We start from the raw sequence: 17,879 nt of genomic DNA on the forward strand, positions 1-17,879 counted from the left end.
TAAGGGTTGGAAATCTTCATCCCTAAACTTGGTATTTACATATAATCTGTACTTGTAAAAAGTTTAATTACTCTGTAAGATATTAAGTTACCTAAAATTTGTTAAAATATTTTAATATATATAAAAATCTTTATATCTAGAGTTCTGAAAATGAGTGACACCTAATGATTGAACTTTGACATCTGGCACTCAACACATAATTTCTTTCTAACTAAAAAAAAACATCATGGATATCTGTGCTATCATGATGATACAGAACTATGAATACTTTCTACATACTCGCCACTAAAACCTATAACTCCATAAAATTCAAAACTTAACCTCAAACATTAAAATACAGGTCAACACAGGGGATAAAAATGTAATGACAACTTATTAGCTACTATATCTAAAAGTCAATTAAAGTTAAGAAGAACCTTACTTACCTAAGCAGCAGAGGATGAGTAACAGACCAAAACATGCATAGACATGAACATACATACTCTTGCTTTAATTTGGAGACAATTCATCTCCCAGGTGACCTCTTAAAATCATCAACAATCCATTAAAAGAAAAATTAATTAAAATACACATGCATTTATGTATGTAAACATCAAAAACAAACAAAATTATTTTGCTTAGGGATGAATTCGATAGTGATAATATTACAAAGGAAAGTAAGGAAGTGATTACCATAAAAGATTAGTGGTTATACCTGCAGGAGGAGGTGTTTATGATCAAAAATAGCCACAAAAGGGGATGCTCCAATACTCCATAATTCTGACCTTGGTGGTGGTTACAGAGATGTTTACTTTATAATTATTCATTAAACTGTACCCTTTAGGTTTTGGGCAAAAAAAATACACATTAAAATCTCAGGCTTGGGTTCTTGATGGGTCATGGAGTGAGAAGAAGACACTAGTTTGTGTTTGAATTTGAAAAACACTAGAAATATAGTTCTAAATTAAATAACCATTTGATAAATAAATAAAAATACCAAAAATAGAAAATGTGCCATTTGAGAATTATAAAAAACGCTCCAGAGGATTATGCTGACTATGAACATAAACTTCCCATTTCCCTAAACCATTCATGCCTTGGACCCCTAGATCATACTTTATATTTTGCAACTGACCTCTGCCTAAGATTCTGTAACAGCAGTTAAAGACTGTTTTACTGCCATGGTTTGAAAATATGAGCATTAGAGCTGGAATATTAAGATGGATGCTCTCTCTGCCTTCAGAGAACAACTGCTTTTTCCTGCAAATAAAAGAGCCATATCCAAATAGCATCATAAGTAGAAGGATCCAGGTATCTTAAATGATTCCTTCTTGGAGCTAGTAGGGGACAGACTTTTGCTTTTTCTTGGTTTACCAGAAATAGTAATTTAAAACTATTATGATAGCATTAATTTAACAAAACATCCAGTTTGGCAAAGTCATTTAGTTGCAGAAGTATAAAAGAAAGAGTCAAGTGATGACTCTCTAAAATTTAAATTCAAGGAAAAGTACCATTAACAGCAAAAGTGATTCATTCAGAACTAAGTAGATGGCATGATCCTTAAAACTGAATTAATACAATATGATATGCAGCATCAGGCTTCTTGCTGTTTTTATAAGCCTTTTTTAAATATCTCAAGTTGAAATATAATTTATAAATAATGCAAATAGCTTCCTTCTGATTTCTAATGCAAAATAATTTAAAAGAGTCTCTCTTTCTCCATCTCTCTCCCTTGCCCTCTCTCTCTCTCACACACACACAGAGACACACACACACAGACACACATTTTGATGGTAATGAATACTGTATTGTACTATGACCTAGACTCAGTTCATATCCAACTATCATGTTCTGATTTACTGTCACCCTGTCTTATTTTTCTCACTGATAAATGAAGTAGCATCTATTTCCCACCAGGCATGTTACAAGATTGAAATACTTCATACCTAATCTCTAATCTTTCATAGCTCTAATCAAAAGGAAAATACCCAACCATCCTGGCAAGAGACAGGCAAAAAACAAAGTATTTCAGAAAGAAAGGTCAATAGGAAGAGACCACCTTTAATTCAAATGGCTGCCAAAGGAAAAAAAATTGACATCGATCCTGGGAAAGGATAATGCATAATGGAAACAGGCACAAGCATTATGTCAGCAAAACACCACAGTTTGTGATTAGTAACACTACTATCATTCTAATATGGAAACTACTTATACAAAGACTAATTTCTTCCACTTCAAGCCATTCATAAGCCATTTTCTCAAACAAGTGACCTCAGTTTCTCTTCTCTCTCTTATTTAAAACACCGTTGTTGTTATGATGTTAATGGTTCTTTTCTCCCTCCACAGCTTTAAAATCTTTCAGTCCTTTAGTCAAGTCTTTCAGTTTTGGCCACCTTCCATTCTGATTAATGAAGCATTCATAGGCTTCATGTTACTGGACTCTTTCATTTGGTCCAAAATAAAAAATTACATTAACTTTCATCACCTGCTACTATGACCTCCCAATATTCTCTACTTTAAATCATGTGAACTATACTGGCTAGCTATAAAAAAAATAACAACTGGTTTACACAATATTATAACTTTAGTCTAAATTAATGTCCATATGGTATCTAAAATTAAATTTATCTATACTTCAGTACTTCTCAAACCACCAGCAGTGTAAGGCAGAATGTCAAGTAAATAAGTCACAAAACAAATAGGGCACATGATGGCCCATTTAGTGCAATGACAGTTTAAGATAATTTTCTTATATTTAACCAAGTACTATAGCATATAAAAGTTGCATTAATGCTTAAAAAAAAATTTCAAGGAAGTCTTAAAAATGGCTGCTTTGGGTACTCATTTGTCTATCCAAATATATTGGTATAAAACACTGAGAGAGTATTATTTTGGGTACTTCACTGAAGACAAACTACTACACTTGATTTCTGAACTGTTCTGGACAACTCTAGAGATCAGCATTTTTCTCCTATGAATTTTATATGAGAAAAATGTTTTATAGGAGTAACCACTGTGACCACAACTATATATAGCAGCATTGACTACATGTTGTATCAACAGGAAAAATAAGTTCTAATAAAAACAAATCATTCTGCCATGGCCCCATGAGTGATGAGAAAAAACTGGCTTTAAAAGAAACTTGTAACATGCTACTGAAGAACATTTGCCTTTTAATCTTGGCATATTCTAAAGGTAGAATTGTGTTTTGGTGAAGAGGCAACATGATCTAGAAAAAAGGAGAGAGAATTTCAGGGACAAAGAGGAGTTTTGGTCTCAAATTGGCCACTTCCTATTTAAGTGGACTGGGTTAGGCCTTGGCCACTTCCTCATCTCTAACAGAGGCAAAATAATAAGGTCAAATGGATGTGAAACCGCTGTAAAAAATAAAGCATTAAACAGTGTTATTTGTCATTCACTTTGCTTTCAGACTACAACAGGGAATAATGACAGAAAACTAGCTTTTCTTAATCAGGCATCTTCATAATTTTAACATGGTTAGCAAGAATTTTCTCCTTTACTACTAATGTTCAGTAAGTCTGAAAACTATAGCCAATAATGTAAAGATACAAAGTTTTATGAAATATCTATATTCTTTAGATTTTTTTACATTTATAACTTATGTTTACATTATAAAAGGGGGGGAGGGAGAACACTTTATAACAACACATCAAGTGGGTCAAAAGTTATACTGAAGTTAAACCTAACAAGTAACAAATCAAAAATGAAGAGACACAGTATACAAAAGTGTAAAAATCTAAAATTAATAGTCTTCCACTGCCAAAATCAACAACACTGAACAAGGTCGAGAATAATTTGTTAGATGTGCATGAGAACTGTTTGACAATTTTATGTCATCACTTTCATTATAAAGGACTGGGATCTTGCTGCAATTATATACACTCCTCTCCATACAAACAGAAGGTAGAAATGAAGTAATTAATTAAAAGCCAAACACGACTAATTTAACATGACAAAGTAATTTCAGTTATAATAAACTCCATACAAGTTAAAACTCACTGATTAAATTTGATCTTATAAAGTGAAGGCCATTTCAAAACATTACTTGAGCAAAAGGCTTGCCTTGTTTTATAAATTAATTTGAAAGGACAAAAGTAAAATGATAAAAAGCAACCAAACAAAAATTAACACTGCCTTTATAGGTTTAAAAATATCTAAGGTGAGTGACCTTATTTATCATTTTTAGATAAGAAAAAGCATTCTCAGAAGCATTCTTAGATCATTCTCTATTTCTTCTTCTGTGTATCAAATTTGCTTAGGGAAATATTATAAATCTACCAAAAAAAATATACTAGACTTTCTTAAACAAATTAAACTCAGGGAAAAGCAAATGTGAAATTGTCCACAATGGGTCTTAATTTTGTCACTAAAACAGAAATGACTGGTTTATTATGGGGCTCCATTAATTATTAAAGCCTTTTCTCTAGATTTTTCTCCTTCCAATTCTTTGGAACAGTACTTCAAGCCCTCATAATCATCATATGGTGCAAGTACTTTTTACGGAGGCCACAAAATAAAGATTGCTGATGTCATTCACTGTACTTTCTAATATCAAGACTTAAAACTGCAAAATATATAGGTAATATTTGTATTTTTAATGCATTAAAATAAACATTAAATAAACAACCTAACTTTACACCTCAACAAACTAGAAAGGAAGGAAATAAAGATCAGAGAAGAAATAAGTGAAATAGAGACTAAAAACATAATAGAAAAGATGAATGAAACTAAGAGCTGGTTCTTTGAAAAGATAAATAGAGCTGACAAGCCTTTAGCTAGACTCACTTGAAAAAAAAAAAAAAGACTCAAATAAGTAAAATCAGAACTGAAAGAAGAAACTTTAAACTGATACCACAGAAATACAAAGGATCATAAGAGACCACTATCAACACTTATATGCCAACAAATTACACAACCTAGAAGAAATTCCTAGAAACACACAACCTTCTAAGATTGGGTCATGAAGAAACAGAAAATCTGAATAGACCAATTGCTAATAGAAATTGAATCAGTAGGGGCTTTCCTGGTGGTGCAGTGGTTGAGAATCTGCCTGCTAATTCAGGGGACACGGGTTCGAGCCTTGGTCTGGGAGGATCCCACATGTCATGGAGCAACTAGGCCCGTGAGCCCGTGAGCCACAACTACTGAGCCTGCGCGTCTGGAGCCTGTGCTCCTCAACAAGAGAGGCCGCCATAGTGAGAGGCCCATGCACCGCGATGAAGAGTGGTCCCTGCCTGCCACAACTAGAGAAAGCCCTCGCACAGAAACGAAGACGCAACACAGCAAAAATAAATTAATTAATTAATAAACTCCTGCCCCCAACATCTTTAAAAAAAAAAAAAAGAAAGAAAGAAATTGAATCAGTAATCAAAAACTTCCCAACAAACAAAAGCAGAGGACCAGATGTCTTCATTTGTGAATTCTACAAAACATTCAAAGAAGAATTAATACCATCTTTTTCAAACTCTTCCAAAATATACAGGAAGAGGGAACACTTCCAAACTCATTCTACGAGGCCAGCATTACCCAAAACCAGACAAGGATACCACAAGAAAAGAAATTATAGACTAATATCCTTGATGAATACAGATATACAACTCCTCAACAAAATATTAGCAAACCAAACTCAATGATACATAAAAGAATCATACACCATGATCAAGTGGAATTTATTCCAGGGATGCCAGAAGAGTTCAGTACAAGTCAATAAAACGTGATACACCACATTAAAAAAAGGAAGAATCTTCCCTGGTGGCGCAGTGGTTGAGAGTCCGCCTGCCGATGCAGGGGACACGGGTTCATGCCCCGGTCTGGGAAGATCCCACATGCCGCGGAGCGGCTGGGCCCGTGAGCCATGGCCGCTGAGCCTGCGCGTCCGGAGCCTGTGCTCTGCAATGGGAGAGGCCACAGCAGTGAGAGGCCCGCGTACCGCAAAAAAAACCCAAAAAAACAAAAAAACAAGTGAGACTACATCAAACTAAAATGTTTCTGCCCAGCAAAGAAAATCATCAACAAAATGAAAAGGCAACCTACCAAATGGGAGAAAACATTTGCAAATCATGTATCTGATAAGGGTTAATATCCAAAATATACAAAGAACTCATACAACTCAAAAGCAAAAAATTAAAATAAAAGAATGGGCAGAGGATCTGAATAGACATTTTTCCAAAGACAACATACAGATGGTCAACAGGCACTTGAAAAGATGCTCAACATCACTAATCACGGAAATGCAAATCAAAACCACAATGAGATATCATCTCACACCTATTAAAATGGCTGTTATCCAAAGGAAATAACAAATGTTTGTGAGGATAAAAAGGAAAGGGAACCTGTGTGCATTTTTGGAAGGAAGGTAAATTGGTACAGCCACAATGGAAAACAATATGAAGACCCCTCGAATTAAAAACAGAACTAACATATGACCCAGCAATTCCACTTCTGGGCATTTACCTTATGAAAATGAAAACCCTAATCTGAAAAGATACATACACCCCCACATTCAGTGCAGCATTATTTACAACAGCTGAGATATGGGAGCAAGTTGTATGTTCATCGATGGATGAATGGATAAAGCAGACATGATATGTATAATAGAATACTCCTCAGCCATAAAAAAAGAATGAAATCTTTCCATTTGCAACAACATGGATGGACCCTGAGGGCATTAAGCAAAGTGAAATAAGACAGAAAAAGACAAACATCATATGATCTCACTTATATGTAGATTCTAAAAAACAAAACAAACAAAAAACGAAGCTTATTAAGACAGAGAACAGATTGATAGTTGTCAGGGGGTTAGAGGAGGGAGACAGTGGAGAGGGTCAAAAAGTACAAACTTCCAACTATAAAATAAATAAGCCATGAGGACGTAATGTACAGCATGGTAACTAGTTAATAATAGTGCATTGCGTATCTGAAAGTTGCTAAGAGAGTAGATCTTGAAAGTCCTCATCATGATAAAAAAAAATTTGTAACTATGTATGGTGATGGATGTTAACTAGACTTATTGTGGTGATCGTTTCATAATGCATACAAACATTGAACCATGATGTACAGATGAGAAATATGCCAATTATACCTCACTAAGAATGCTAATGTCACTCACTTTACTTTCTCATTTCAAGACTAAAACTACAAAATCTATAGGTAATATTTGTTTTTTATACATATTACTCATGTGGCTGGCACATGTTATTATTCTTATTATTAATAACTCATATAAGTACATTAAATGCTGTGATTTCTAAGAGCTGTAATGTTACTATCTGAATTATCAAATGTCTTACTACTTCCCTCAAAATATAAAAGACATGAGAAGTGACTGGGAGAGTATGAAAAAAGCATACTCTAACATACAACAGAAGGCTTTTATTCAATGTGACAGATACTGATAATCAGTGTTATGGACTGAATTGTGTGCCTCAAAATTCATATGTTGAAGTCCTAACCCCCAATATTTCTGTACTTGGACATAGGGCCTTAAAGGAGGTGAATGAAGTTAAATGAGGCCATCACTGTGGGGTGGCAATCCAATAGCACCGATGTCCTTGTAAGAGGAAGAAACATCAGCAGTGTGTATGTACAGAGGACACAAAGAGAAGGCGGCTGTCTACAAGCTAGGAAGAGAGGTCTCATCAGAAACCAAACCTGCTGGCTTTGGACTTCCAGTCTCCAGAACTGTGAGAAAATCAAGTTCTTTTATTTAAGCCACTCTGTCTGCAGTATTCTGTTATGGCAGGCTGAGTAGACTACAGTTAATTTAAAAAGTCAGTAAAAGCAGGACAAAATTAAATTCTTTGTTAATATATTAAACATCTTATTTCAACTTAAAAAGTTGTATATTCAGGGACTTCCCTGGTGGTCCAGTGGTTAAGACTATGCTTCCACTGCAGGGGGCGTGGGTTCAATCCCTGGTCGGAGAACTAAGATTCCACATGCCACGTTATCAATCTTTTGATACAGAATTAAGACCTGCAAAGATGTCCAGTTTTGGCTTCTGTAAAATGAAGCAAGAACTTAGACTCTTACAAAGCAACCTCAGTACAGAAACCTGGATTGCAGTAACTTTTTTCCAACCTGTTAAAGTTATCTCAACCATTTCCAATACAAGATTCTAAATTTTTCAGCAATCCACTTTGTCCTATCTTTCTAAAGCATTCATATTTGTTTCTACAGAAATGACAACTTTATTCTTCCATTCACATTTCACTGGTCTAACTAGTATTTAGATTATATAAATGACATAGCAAATATAACTGGCATAAACAGCTCACAGGAAAAAAACAAGTGACTCACAATAGACAATTCATCTGTAAGTACAGAAATGTACAGATATAGTAGAGACCAAGTAACTCACTAGCTCAAAGTATCTGACCTATTCTAGGCATCATGCATTGTGTTTTAGAGCAGGAATAGCCAGTACTGGTTAATCAACTGAGTTGGAAATGAGGTTAGTTAAGAGGGCTTCTATGGTACAGTCCTTCCTTGGCATCCACAGGAGATTGGTTCCAGGACCCACTGTGGATACCAAAATTGGCAGATGCTCAAGTCTGAGAGTCGGGTCTCGGCATCCACGGGTTCCGCACGCTCAGTTTCAACCAACTGTGGATCATGTACCACATTTAGGATGAGCAGTTTGGCTGAATCTGTGGATGTGGAACCCTCGGATAGGGAGGGCTTACTGCATATCCAAATAAATGGTGGCCATTTAAAATGATCGCTTTGGAAGGTTGTGTCACTGTGTCAAACAATTTGAAAACTCTTTTGGAATTTCTGAAAACTGCTTATGTTTTAAACGTTTAATGGTAAACTGTCATCCTTGGAACGAGATGTGACTTCCAAAAAACATTAAGTGACCTGTCTGGTATAAAATGTGAGCAGCAAAGTCCAGGAATATAATTTGAAGAAAAGCAAGGTGTACTATAAAGTAAAATAACTGTTTAATATATTTCTTCTTTAAATGTAAATCTAAAAGTTTTAAGAACATGCTGAATAATTATGACATAAGTATATTGAGTACAAGATGCCACTCCAAGAATATCTGCTATTTGCATATAAACTTCTAGTATTTGTTTAAAATGACTATCAGACATTCATTTTAATTACATCACATATACCTTTACATATGTATGTATGCATGTACACAAATACACACATACACATATACGTATATGTATATATACACATAGCTTAGCCTTCAGAAATGCCCTGATACTGGAGCCCAATTATTGAGGAAATTTTGTCACATTGAAGATTCTGAACCTTACTCTGTTATAAAAATGAGTCACGAAAATTTTTGCATCAAGAAGTGACTTAACGAATGCAGTGTTTTAGGAAGATTTATTTAACATGTAAGAACTAGAGGTGTGAAAAATGGAAGGAGCAAGGTAATTTAGGAGATTATCAGCATAAACCAGGTATATGGTAATAAGGGTCTAAATTAGAGACAGACAGGAAATGGACATTAAAAGGACAAAAACAAGAAATATGTAAAATAATATATGCAAAAGGGACTGTACAAACATTAGTTTTTATTATTGTGAAAGAACCCATAAGCTGTGAAGTAGATGAAAAATATCAAATGCAGAGTAAGGATGAGTAAGACAAAATCCTCAGGCAGTAACACCCTGTTCTTTTCCGATTGCCCTATAAATCCAAAACAAAATGGGGCTTACTCAAATTTCTAGTGAATATGGAAGAGCTTTGGTTGTCAATCAAGATAAGTACAGCCCAATGAGCATTCTGTAGATTTAATTAAGCTCCAGTATGAGGTATTATTCATATCAATTCTGATCTGGATATGAAGTAACAGATGTTTTGTTCTTTCTTCTCAAGCTTAAATGAATTATGTGTGGGGGAGAAAGAGAAAGAAAAAGAGAGAGAACACGTGTTGGACCCTAACAGATGGGGGCAAATTACTTTCTCCTTTATACAAAGTGACATTTTCTCTTCAGTACAGTCTGCAATCAAGTAGGTTCTGCTTTTGGGGAGAAATGGTAACTAGTACATTGCTAATTAGACAATGGTTGTTTAATTAAGAGTGCTCTGTTTTATAACTGAGTTAGCCCAAGGATGTCAAATAAGCCTGAAAAGTAAAGGTCAACTTTTATTTCTAGTCTTCAACTTCTATATTCTTTTTTTTTTTTTTTTTTTTTTTTTTTTTTTTGTGGTACGCGGGCCTCTCACTGTTGTGGCCTCTCCCGTTGCGGAGCACAGGCTCCGGACGCGCAAGCCCAGCGGCCATGGCTCACGGGCCTAGCCGCTCCGTGGCATGTGGGATCTTCCCAGACCGGGGCACGAACCCGTGTCCCCTGCATCGGCAGGCGGACTCTCAACCGCTGCGCCACCAGGGAAGCCCCAACTTCTATATTCTATTCCTACCCTCTGAACTCCACCAAAGGCCACAAACCTGCTCAACTTTTACCTCTTCCTGAACTCATCAATATTTCTTAAAAAATCAAGGACTAACATTTCCAAACTTCATTAGAGGAAAACTAGAAAAATCTACTTCTAAATTCTTCCAGAATTTATCTGAAAAACACTAGGATAACTTACCTCAAATCCCTTCACCTTTTCCATCGTTATCAAGCGCCTTGATGTGCGACCGGAAAGCTTCTGCTCACAGTTGCTGATGAGTTTCAAGCAAGGGTGCCAGGGTACCATCTCTTCAGTGTATCTGAAGAAAGAGCAGCTGACTGTTAGGGATACTCACATATGAACCCCACAAAGGATCATCATGGGGGTTATCCAGTGTGGTATGGGACGTCCTCCCACTACATGCTGTGCCATTTTATTTCACATATGCTAATTGTCCATATAATCCATAAACAATCTGCATTTATAAAAAGCAAAGTATTTAACATAACCACATCCAAAGAAAGTAGTTTAATTTTTTTACCTGTATAATGAGGATGAGAGAGAACACAGGTATGTTTTATTGAAGAATGCCAAGCATTTAAACCACAAAAATACAAGATGACAATTCTACCCTAAAGGATCCCACGAGAGCACATAAGACAGACAGAAATACATTCCATAAAAACCCCCTAACATTCATGAGGGACTGATTCAACTGGAGATGTTTATAAATTCCCAAAGTAAAGTCCACTACAGCATATACCCCTTTAAAATGAAATGTCCCTGCAAAATTTTTTATGACATCTTGAGACCTCTATTAACCTTGTTATATAAGATTATTCGGATAAACTACCACTAAACTAAACACTACAGATGACATCAATCCTCTGCCATGAAATAAAACCAAAGTTATGATAAAGAGCAGCGGTGCTTGCTGCTGTACAGCACATGTACTTAGTGAATGAAGATGACGACACCTAGAAAGCAGGACAGTTAGGGTGCAGTAGTTCAGAACTTCATGTCTGATAGGTTGTTGGCACTAATCTTGGTAGAAGAAACAGGTAACAAATGTGGGGGAAACAGTTATGGAGCAGAATTCAGAAGAACAGCAGGAGAGAGGGCTCACTAGGTAGGGGCACCTTTAAGAACACTGTGACTGCCAGTTTTTATTTTTCCTTTGCAAACCTTCATATGTTTCTAGATAAACAGCCTGTAAACATTTCTTATACGGGATATCTTAAAGCTCTGATCCAAAATGGGAAAGGTGCTGATCAGCGCTTCCTGTAAAGGACCACCATCCGACCAGCCAATTCTAATGCATCAACACTGCCTTCCCCACCACTTGTTCACTGATTTCTCTAGGTCCCTGTGACCTTCAACAAGCTCTCCCTCATTACCTTGACCACATGCTCAAAACTTTCATCACCCACTTACCAAGCAACATTCATAATGCACTTCACTTCATTATCAGTGGAAGGAATTCTCTTGAAGTCATTCTCTGCCTCCCTCCTTAGGGCTTTCCAACAAATAATGGCCATTTCAGATTTCATCTCACCTAATAATTCTCTAATGCTCACTATACAGTCAGAAATGTTGTGCTCCTATGACATTAAGTTGATGTCAAATTTGGAGTCTTCACACAAAGCATTTATGATATGAAAGAATACATTCTACACCATAGTTGACAGACTTAAGTAATGGTAACAAAGAGAAGATATAGTTTTGACCTTAGGCTTGCAAACATCAGGGTTTAGAAATGTCTGAACTTGTCAAATTTAGTAACATACCCTTTTTTAAAGAAAAAAATCTTATTTCTTGGCAAAGGAAAAGGTATTTTTATTAAATTTTATTTATATACCTTTTATTGACAAGGTATTTTTATTAAAATGTTTCTTAAATGTATATAAACATAAATTCCTCATGCTTATATAATTTATATAACTATAAAACCCAAAACAAATTTATAAATTAAATCAAAGTACAAAACCAATACAATTTTAATTAACATTTATAACATGAATAATGCTAAACTGGTGAAACTAAGTCATTGGCATTTGGCTTAACAGCAGAAAAACATTTACATGTTCTAGATCATTTTTTGACTTGAACTTTCAGTTTAAGCATGAAAAGGACATCATTTAGGTCATCATTATCATTAACAAACTTGTTTTTAACCACTACTCTATTATATGAATGAGCCAATCAATTTAACAGTGTACTCCCAAAATATCACACTAAAAAATAAAAAACAGCAGTTAAAAATTATTTACTATATATTTACTAACATATTTCATACTAATGGACTGTTTGCAATCTGTTAAGTAGAAGCTATAAATCTGTACTATGCCTAGACTATTATGATAGTATGGTATCTTATCTTAATTCCCTGTTTTTAGTACTATTCCCCTATAATCTAAGCCTCTATTTAAAATCTAAATCAGCCAGAATAGGTAAATCCACAGAGATAGATAAGTGGTTACTAGGGACAAGAGCAGTAGTGACTGCTTATGCATACAGGGTTTCTTTTTGGGATAATAAAAATGTTCCAGAGGGCTTCCCTGATGGCGCAGTGGTTACGAATCCACCTGCCAATGCAGGGGACACAGGTTCAAGCCCTAGTCCGGGAAGATCCCACATGCCGCGGAACAACTAAGCCCGTGCGCCACAATTACTGAGCCTGCGCTCTAGAGCCCACGAGCCACAGCTACTGAGCCCGCACACCACAACTACTGAAGCCCACATGCCTAGAGCCCATGCTCCGCAACAAAGAAGCCCACGCACCGCAATGAAGAGTAGCCCCCACTCATTGCAACTAGAGAAAGCCCATGCGCAGCAACAAAGACCCGACGCAGCCAAAAATAAATAAATAAAATAAATTTATTTAAAAATTGTTCTAGAATTAGACAGTGGTGATGGTTGATAACTTTGAGGTTATATTAAAAACCATGGAGTTGTACACTTTAAAAAGGTGACTTTCATGGTATACAAATTATATTTCAACCTTTTTTAAAGAAGAAAAAAAAAAAAGTGTATAGGTCCCTAGCTTTTCCATCAATCAATTTTGACAGCCATTTATTTTCCTGTGAATCTTCATGACTCAAGCTAACTATTTCCAAATGTCATTAGAGTTTCACTTCCCATTTGAGAAACAGATTTTGTGCTGATTGGAGCACTTACTGAAAACAACTTAAAAGAATCACTTTTCTCTGTTTCCTGTATGAAAGATGAAAAACAACATGTTCGGTTCTGTTTTGTGTGGCTCTGAGCCACCACAAAATTCATTTTATCACAATTAAACTTTATCCCCAAATCTTACTTTGGAGTACTTTATTAGACTTCTTCACTTTGTCATCGTTTTTATCACAAGCACTAGCAGTTGGATTTCCAGTAAAGGACATCCTTCACAAAAAACACAGTTTCTAATCACTTCAAGAACATTATCTGTGTATAAATGACAATTAGAAAACAACACATAGGGATATGTGGAACCTGGGCAAAAAGCTACACTCACTCAACAGCTTAGCAACTCCTATAATATCAAATACACGAGTTGAATGTATGCCCTGCCCAAATGAATGTTACACAGATCTTCAGGGTCATTTGCAAATAGTTGAAATTGTGAATAATAAACTCACAAATACCAAAAGTCAAGAATAATTTTATGTGGTAAGTCTCTATGAGTAATGAGTAAACTACTAGGAGAGCACATATGAAGGATTGATGAATTCTGCTTAGAAGGTTTCAGAAAGTGTCACAGAGGTGGTAACAATTAAGCCAGGCCTTGAAAGATGACTAGAATTTTACGGCTGAGGAAAGAAGAAACAGTATATCAAGCAATTAGTAACAGAATAAATAAAGGTTGAAGGACATAACATATACAGAGTGTCTTGATGCTGGCCAAAAATACAATATACTAGAGTGGGGAGAATCTGGACTAGAGGAAGCAGAAGTTTGTTGAGTAGCAGTTTCTTCACCACAATTTAAATTACCAAATAGTGAGAAAATCCTTTTTCAATCATCAGTTCTGACAATTCTTCACAAATAACTAAGCTGTTAGGTAGTATTTTGTTTTTATCGTCTTATACCTTTCAAAATGTCTTGGGTTTAAAAAAAATAAAAATGTTCTGGGTTTAATGAATAATACCTTAACTTGATTATAATGTGCGAGTCTTATTTTTAAACTTCAATCATATAACAGGATTTGGCTGAGTAAATTAATTCAATAGTAGGACTAAAAGCCTACATTCACTATACCAAAAATACAAAAGTTTTCAAATTAAGCTGTGCTAAGGTACAATTTTAAAATGAATTCTTTATTCTTAGTCTAATAAAAAGCTATATATGCAATACAACATAATCAAAATAATTCTAAATTGTTTAATTCAGAAGCAAGAACATTATTTCAAACTTTTGCAGATGACTTTAGTTTTAAGTTCATCTAATACTGTGTTATTTTAAAAAGAGTAAATACTTTGGATTATGTTTACTGCAAAAGTGAAAATAGTTCATTCCCTAATATAAACACAAGACAAACTAAGTTCATTAATAAGATCACTTTGAGTTAAGGGGAGGAGAAGGCACAACAGAAGTCTAGTTATGAACATCAGAAGACCTGACAAATAAGTCAGGGAAGTAAATGCCATAGTAGTCTTTCCATGTGTGTCCTAGCCTGGATGAAATTTGTCCTTTGATAAAACATCTAAGGTAAAAAAAAAAAAAAAAAGTGACAAAAATGTGCCTTTTTTTTTACTTCTAAAAAATCCCTTTGGTTATATGGACTTGGAAATTTCCCCTTGTCGAAAATTATTAAAAGAGAAGTCACTGGGGGCTTCCCCGGTGGCACAGTGGTTAAGAGTCCGCCTGCTGATGAGGGGACACGGGTTCGTGCCCCGGTCCGGGAAGATCCCACATGCCGCGGAGCAGCTGGGCCCGTGAGCCATGGCCGCTGAGCCTGCGCGTCCAGAGCCTGTGCTCCGCAACGGGAGAGGCCACACAGTGAGAGGCCCGCGTACCGCAAAAACAAACAAACCAAAAAAAAAAGAAGTCACTGAAGAAATACCCAGTGGCCATTTTTTAGGGTCTTCAGAAATACTAAAATAGTTGAAAGTGCCTCCAGTTTGACTTTTTATAAAAAAGAAATAAAAGAATTACAGAAGATATTCATAACCACACTTAATTTCAATTATAATTAAATAATAAACTACAAAAGAGTGGAAAGTCAGAAATGCCAGAATATAAGAAACATACAAAAACTAATGAGGATATTTCAAAAGGACAGAGGAGCCACCTCAGAGGGACTCCTGCTGATCATAAATCTGGGACAATTTGAACAACAAAATAATGATAGTAATAAATTATAACCCAATGAATAATATAGGAATCTATGACTCCATACCAGTATAAATTAATAAATTAATGGGAGGGAAGGGAAAACTAATCCTTATAGTAGAATGCCAACTTAAAATGCAGAAGGAATGATGGAATAGAAAAGTCATCATTATGGTGGTTGTCAATGTGAGTAGTCACCTGATGAAGAACAAGATATTGGTGTAATCTTGTGATACCTCCCCCTGGGAAATACTAATCGAGAAGAACATGATAACTCACAGCGGAGAAACCTGACAGAGAACAACATGACCAGATGATCAAGTTTAAGACCTCCAGTAGAGGTTGGCTCTGTGTGCCCCATAATGCAGTGCACTAAGAGCACAGTATCATTTTTGTGGTATTTCTACCAAGAGCATTGCCTGAGTCTGGTCAAGGAAGAAACATCAGATGGACCGGGTTAGGGGTCAACCTTCACAATATAAGCCCTGTACTCTATAAAACTGTTAAGGACACAAAAGATAAGGAAAGATTGAGGAAATATTCCAAACTGGAGGAGAATGACATGATGGGTCAATGCAGTACATTTTCCTAGAGAGACTGCAATCAGTAATATCTGACTGGGGTCCATGATCTGGACAGCAGCACTATCAATGCTGACTTCCAGACTTCAGGGGTTGATGGTGATTTGACAACAATGCTCTTCCTTCTGAGAAATGCAAAGAAATACGCAGGGGTGATGGGGCATCATATCTGCAACTTCTCAAATAGTTCCAAAACTGATAATGGGCATGTGATTAATGTAATGGGTGAGGAAAGGTGGGTAGAGGAGGTGTATGTTAATAGTTGGAAAATTTGGATGGGGGAGAGATGGGAGTTTTTTGCATTTGAAACTTTTCTGTAAATTTGAAATTTATTTCAAATAAATTTTTAAAAATTCCAGCTCTGAAAACTTGAATTAAAACAAAAAGACAAGTTAGTTTGCTGCTGGAGTTCAGCTTGTCTAAGGCAGAAACCACTTTTGAATAAAAATAAACAAATATGCTCTTCTCTGAAAATATTTTTTTTTCTCTGAAAATATTAATAAAACACCATCTATCACTTCACATACCAGATACCTGGGATCTTGGCAAGATGTTCAATTATGTGAACAGCACTAGGAATAACGAAAACAATAAACTAGCTAGCTTTTAACTTTAGACAAGTCATTTCACTCCTTGGAATTAATTTCTCTTATTTCCAAAATTAAGAAATAATTAATTTCTTAACAGAACATAAGCCCTGTGTTAAGGGGTATGGGTATGAATGTGTACAGTCTTATTAGCTGATAAAAAAGATGCAAAACTAAAGTTAGGACAGGGCTTCCCTGAGGGTGCAGTGGTTAAGAATCCGCCTGCCGATGCAGGGGACACAGGTTCAAGCCCCAGTCCAGGAAGATCCCACATGCCGTGGAGTAACTAAGACCCTGGGCCACAACTACTGAGCCTGTGCTCTAGAGCCCGTGAGCCACAACTACTGAAGCCTGTGTGCCTAGAGCCCGTGCACTGCAATGAAGAGAGTAGCCCCCGCTCGCCTCAACTAGAGGACGCCCGTGCACAGCAACGAAGACACAAAATGCAGCCAATAAATAAATAAGTTTATATTAAATTAATAATAATAAAAAAATAAAGTTAGGTCATGGTAGCTCCCAATGAAACATTTATAAAAGAAACAACAAAAAAGCATAGCTTCCAACTGCTGAGGGACCATCAACCATTATGAAAAGACAAACAAGAAAACACTGGTCTAAAATGCTTTTTGTACAATTATGTATAGTAAATATAGAAATTAAAATAATTTCTAAAAAAAGATATCTATAGCATATTGAACAAATAGCCAAATTTTCAGCTTGACACTGCCTTTCAAATCTAAAGATCCTGTTTTGTCAACACATCTTGTCTTTCATTGTTGGTGTACACAGCTCTGTTTATAATTAATAACTATTGAATAATAAAACCCAAACCAATAATGTTGAACATAATCAGGGCTTTAAATATATGCATAGCTCGTAGTTTGTTTGGTCTTAGCTTTTAAAAAAGATTTTACTGCATTTATGGTGATCCTAAGAGCCAATATATATTCAAGCTAACTAGCAGTAGATAGATGAATCACTCAGCTAAGTTGTTAAAATTTATCTAAGTTTATGGCCTGGCCAA

At 35.7% G+C, this 17,879-nt stretch overlaps 1 protein-coding gene across 2 annotated transcripts in view; it reads right to left on the bottom strand.

Moving 5' to 3' along the window:
- TRMT11 (tRNA methyltransferase 11 homolog) overlaps positions 1-17,879 on the bottom strand; it is a 61,835-nt gene that overhangs the window by 9,103 nt on the left and 34,853 nt on the right. For both annotated transcript variants that reach the window (XM_065888843.1, XM_065888844.1), the window contains exon 12: positions 10,558-10,678. In XM_065888843.1, coding sequence (XP_065744915.1) covers positions 10,558-10,678 — 121 coding nt within the window. The remainder of the gene's footprint in view (positions 1-10,557; positions 10,679-17,879) is intronic.

The sequence above is a fragment of the Phocoena phocoena genome, chromosome 12 (assembly GCF_963924675.1).
Source record: "Phocoena phocoena chromosome 12, mPhoPho1.1, whole genome shotgun sequence".
In the NCBI taxonomy this organism is placed as follows: Eukaryota; Metazoa; Chordata; class Mammalia; order Artiodactyla; family Phocoenidae; genus Phocoena; species Phocoena phocoena.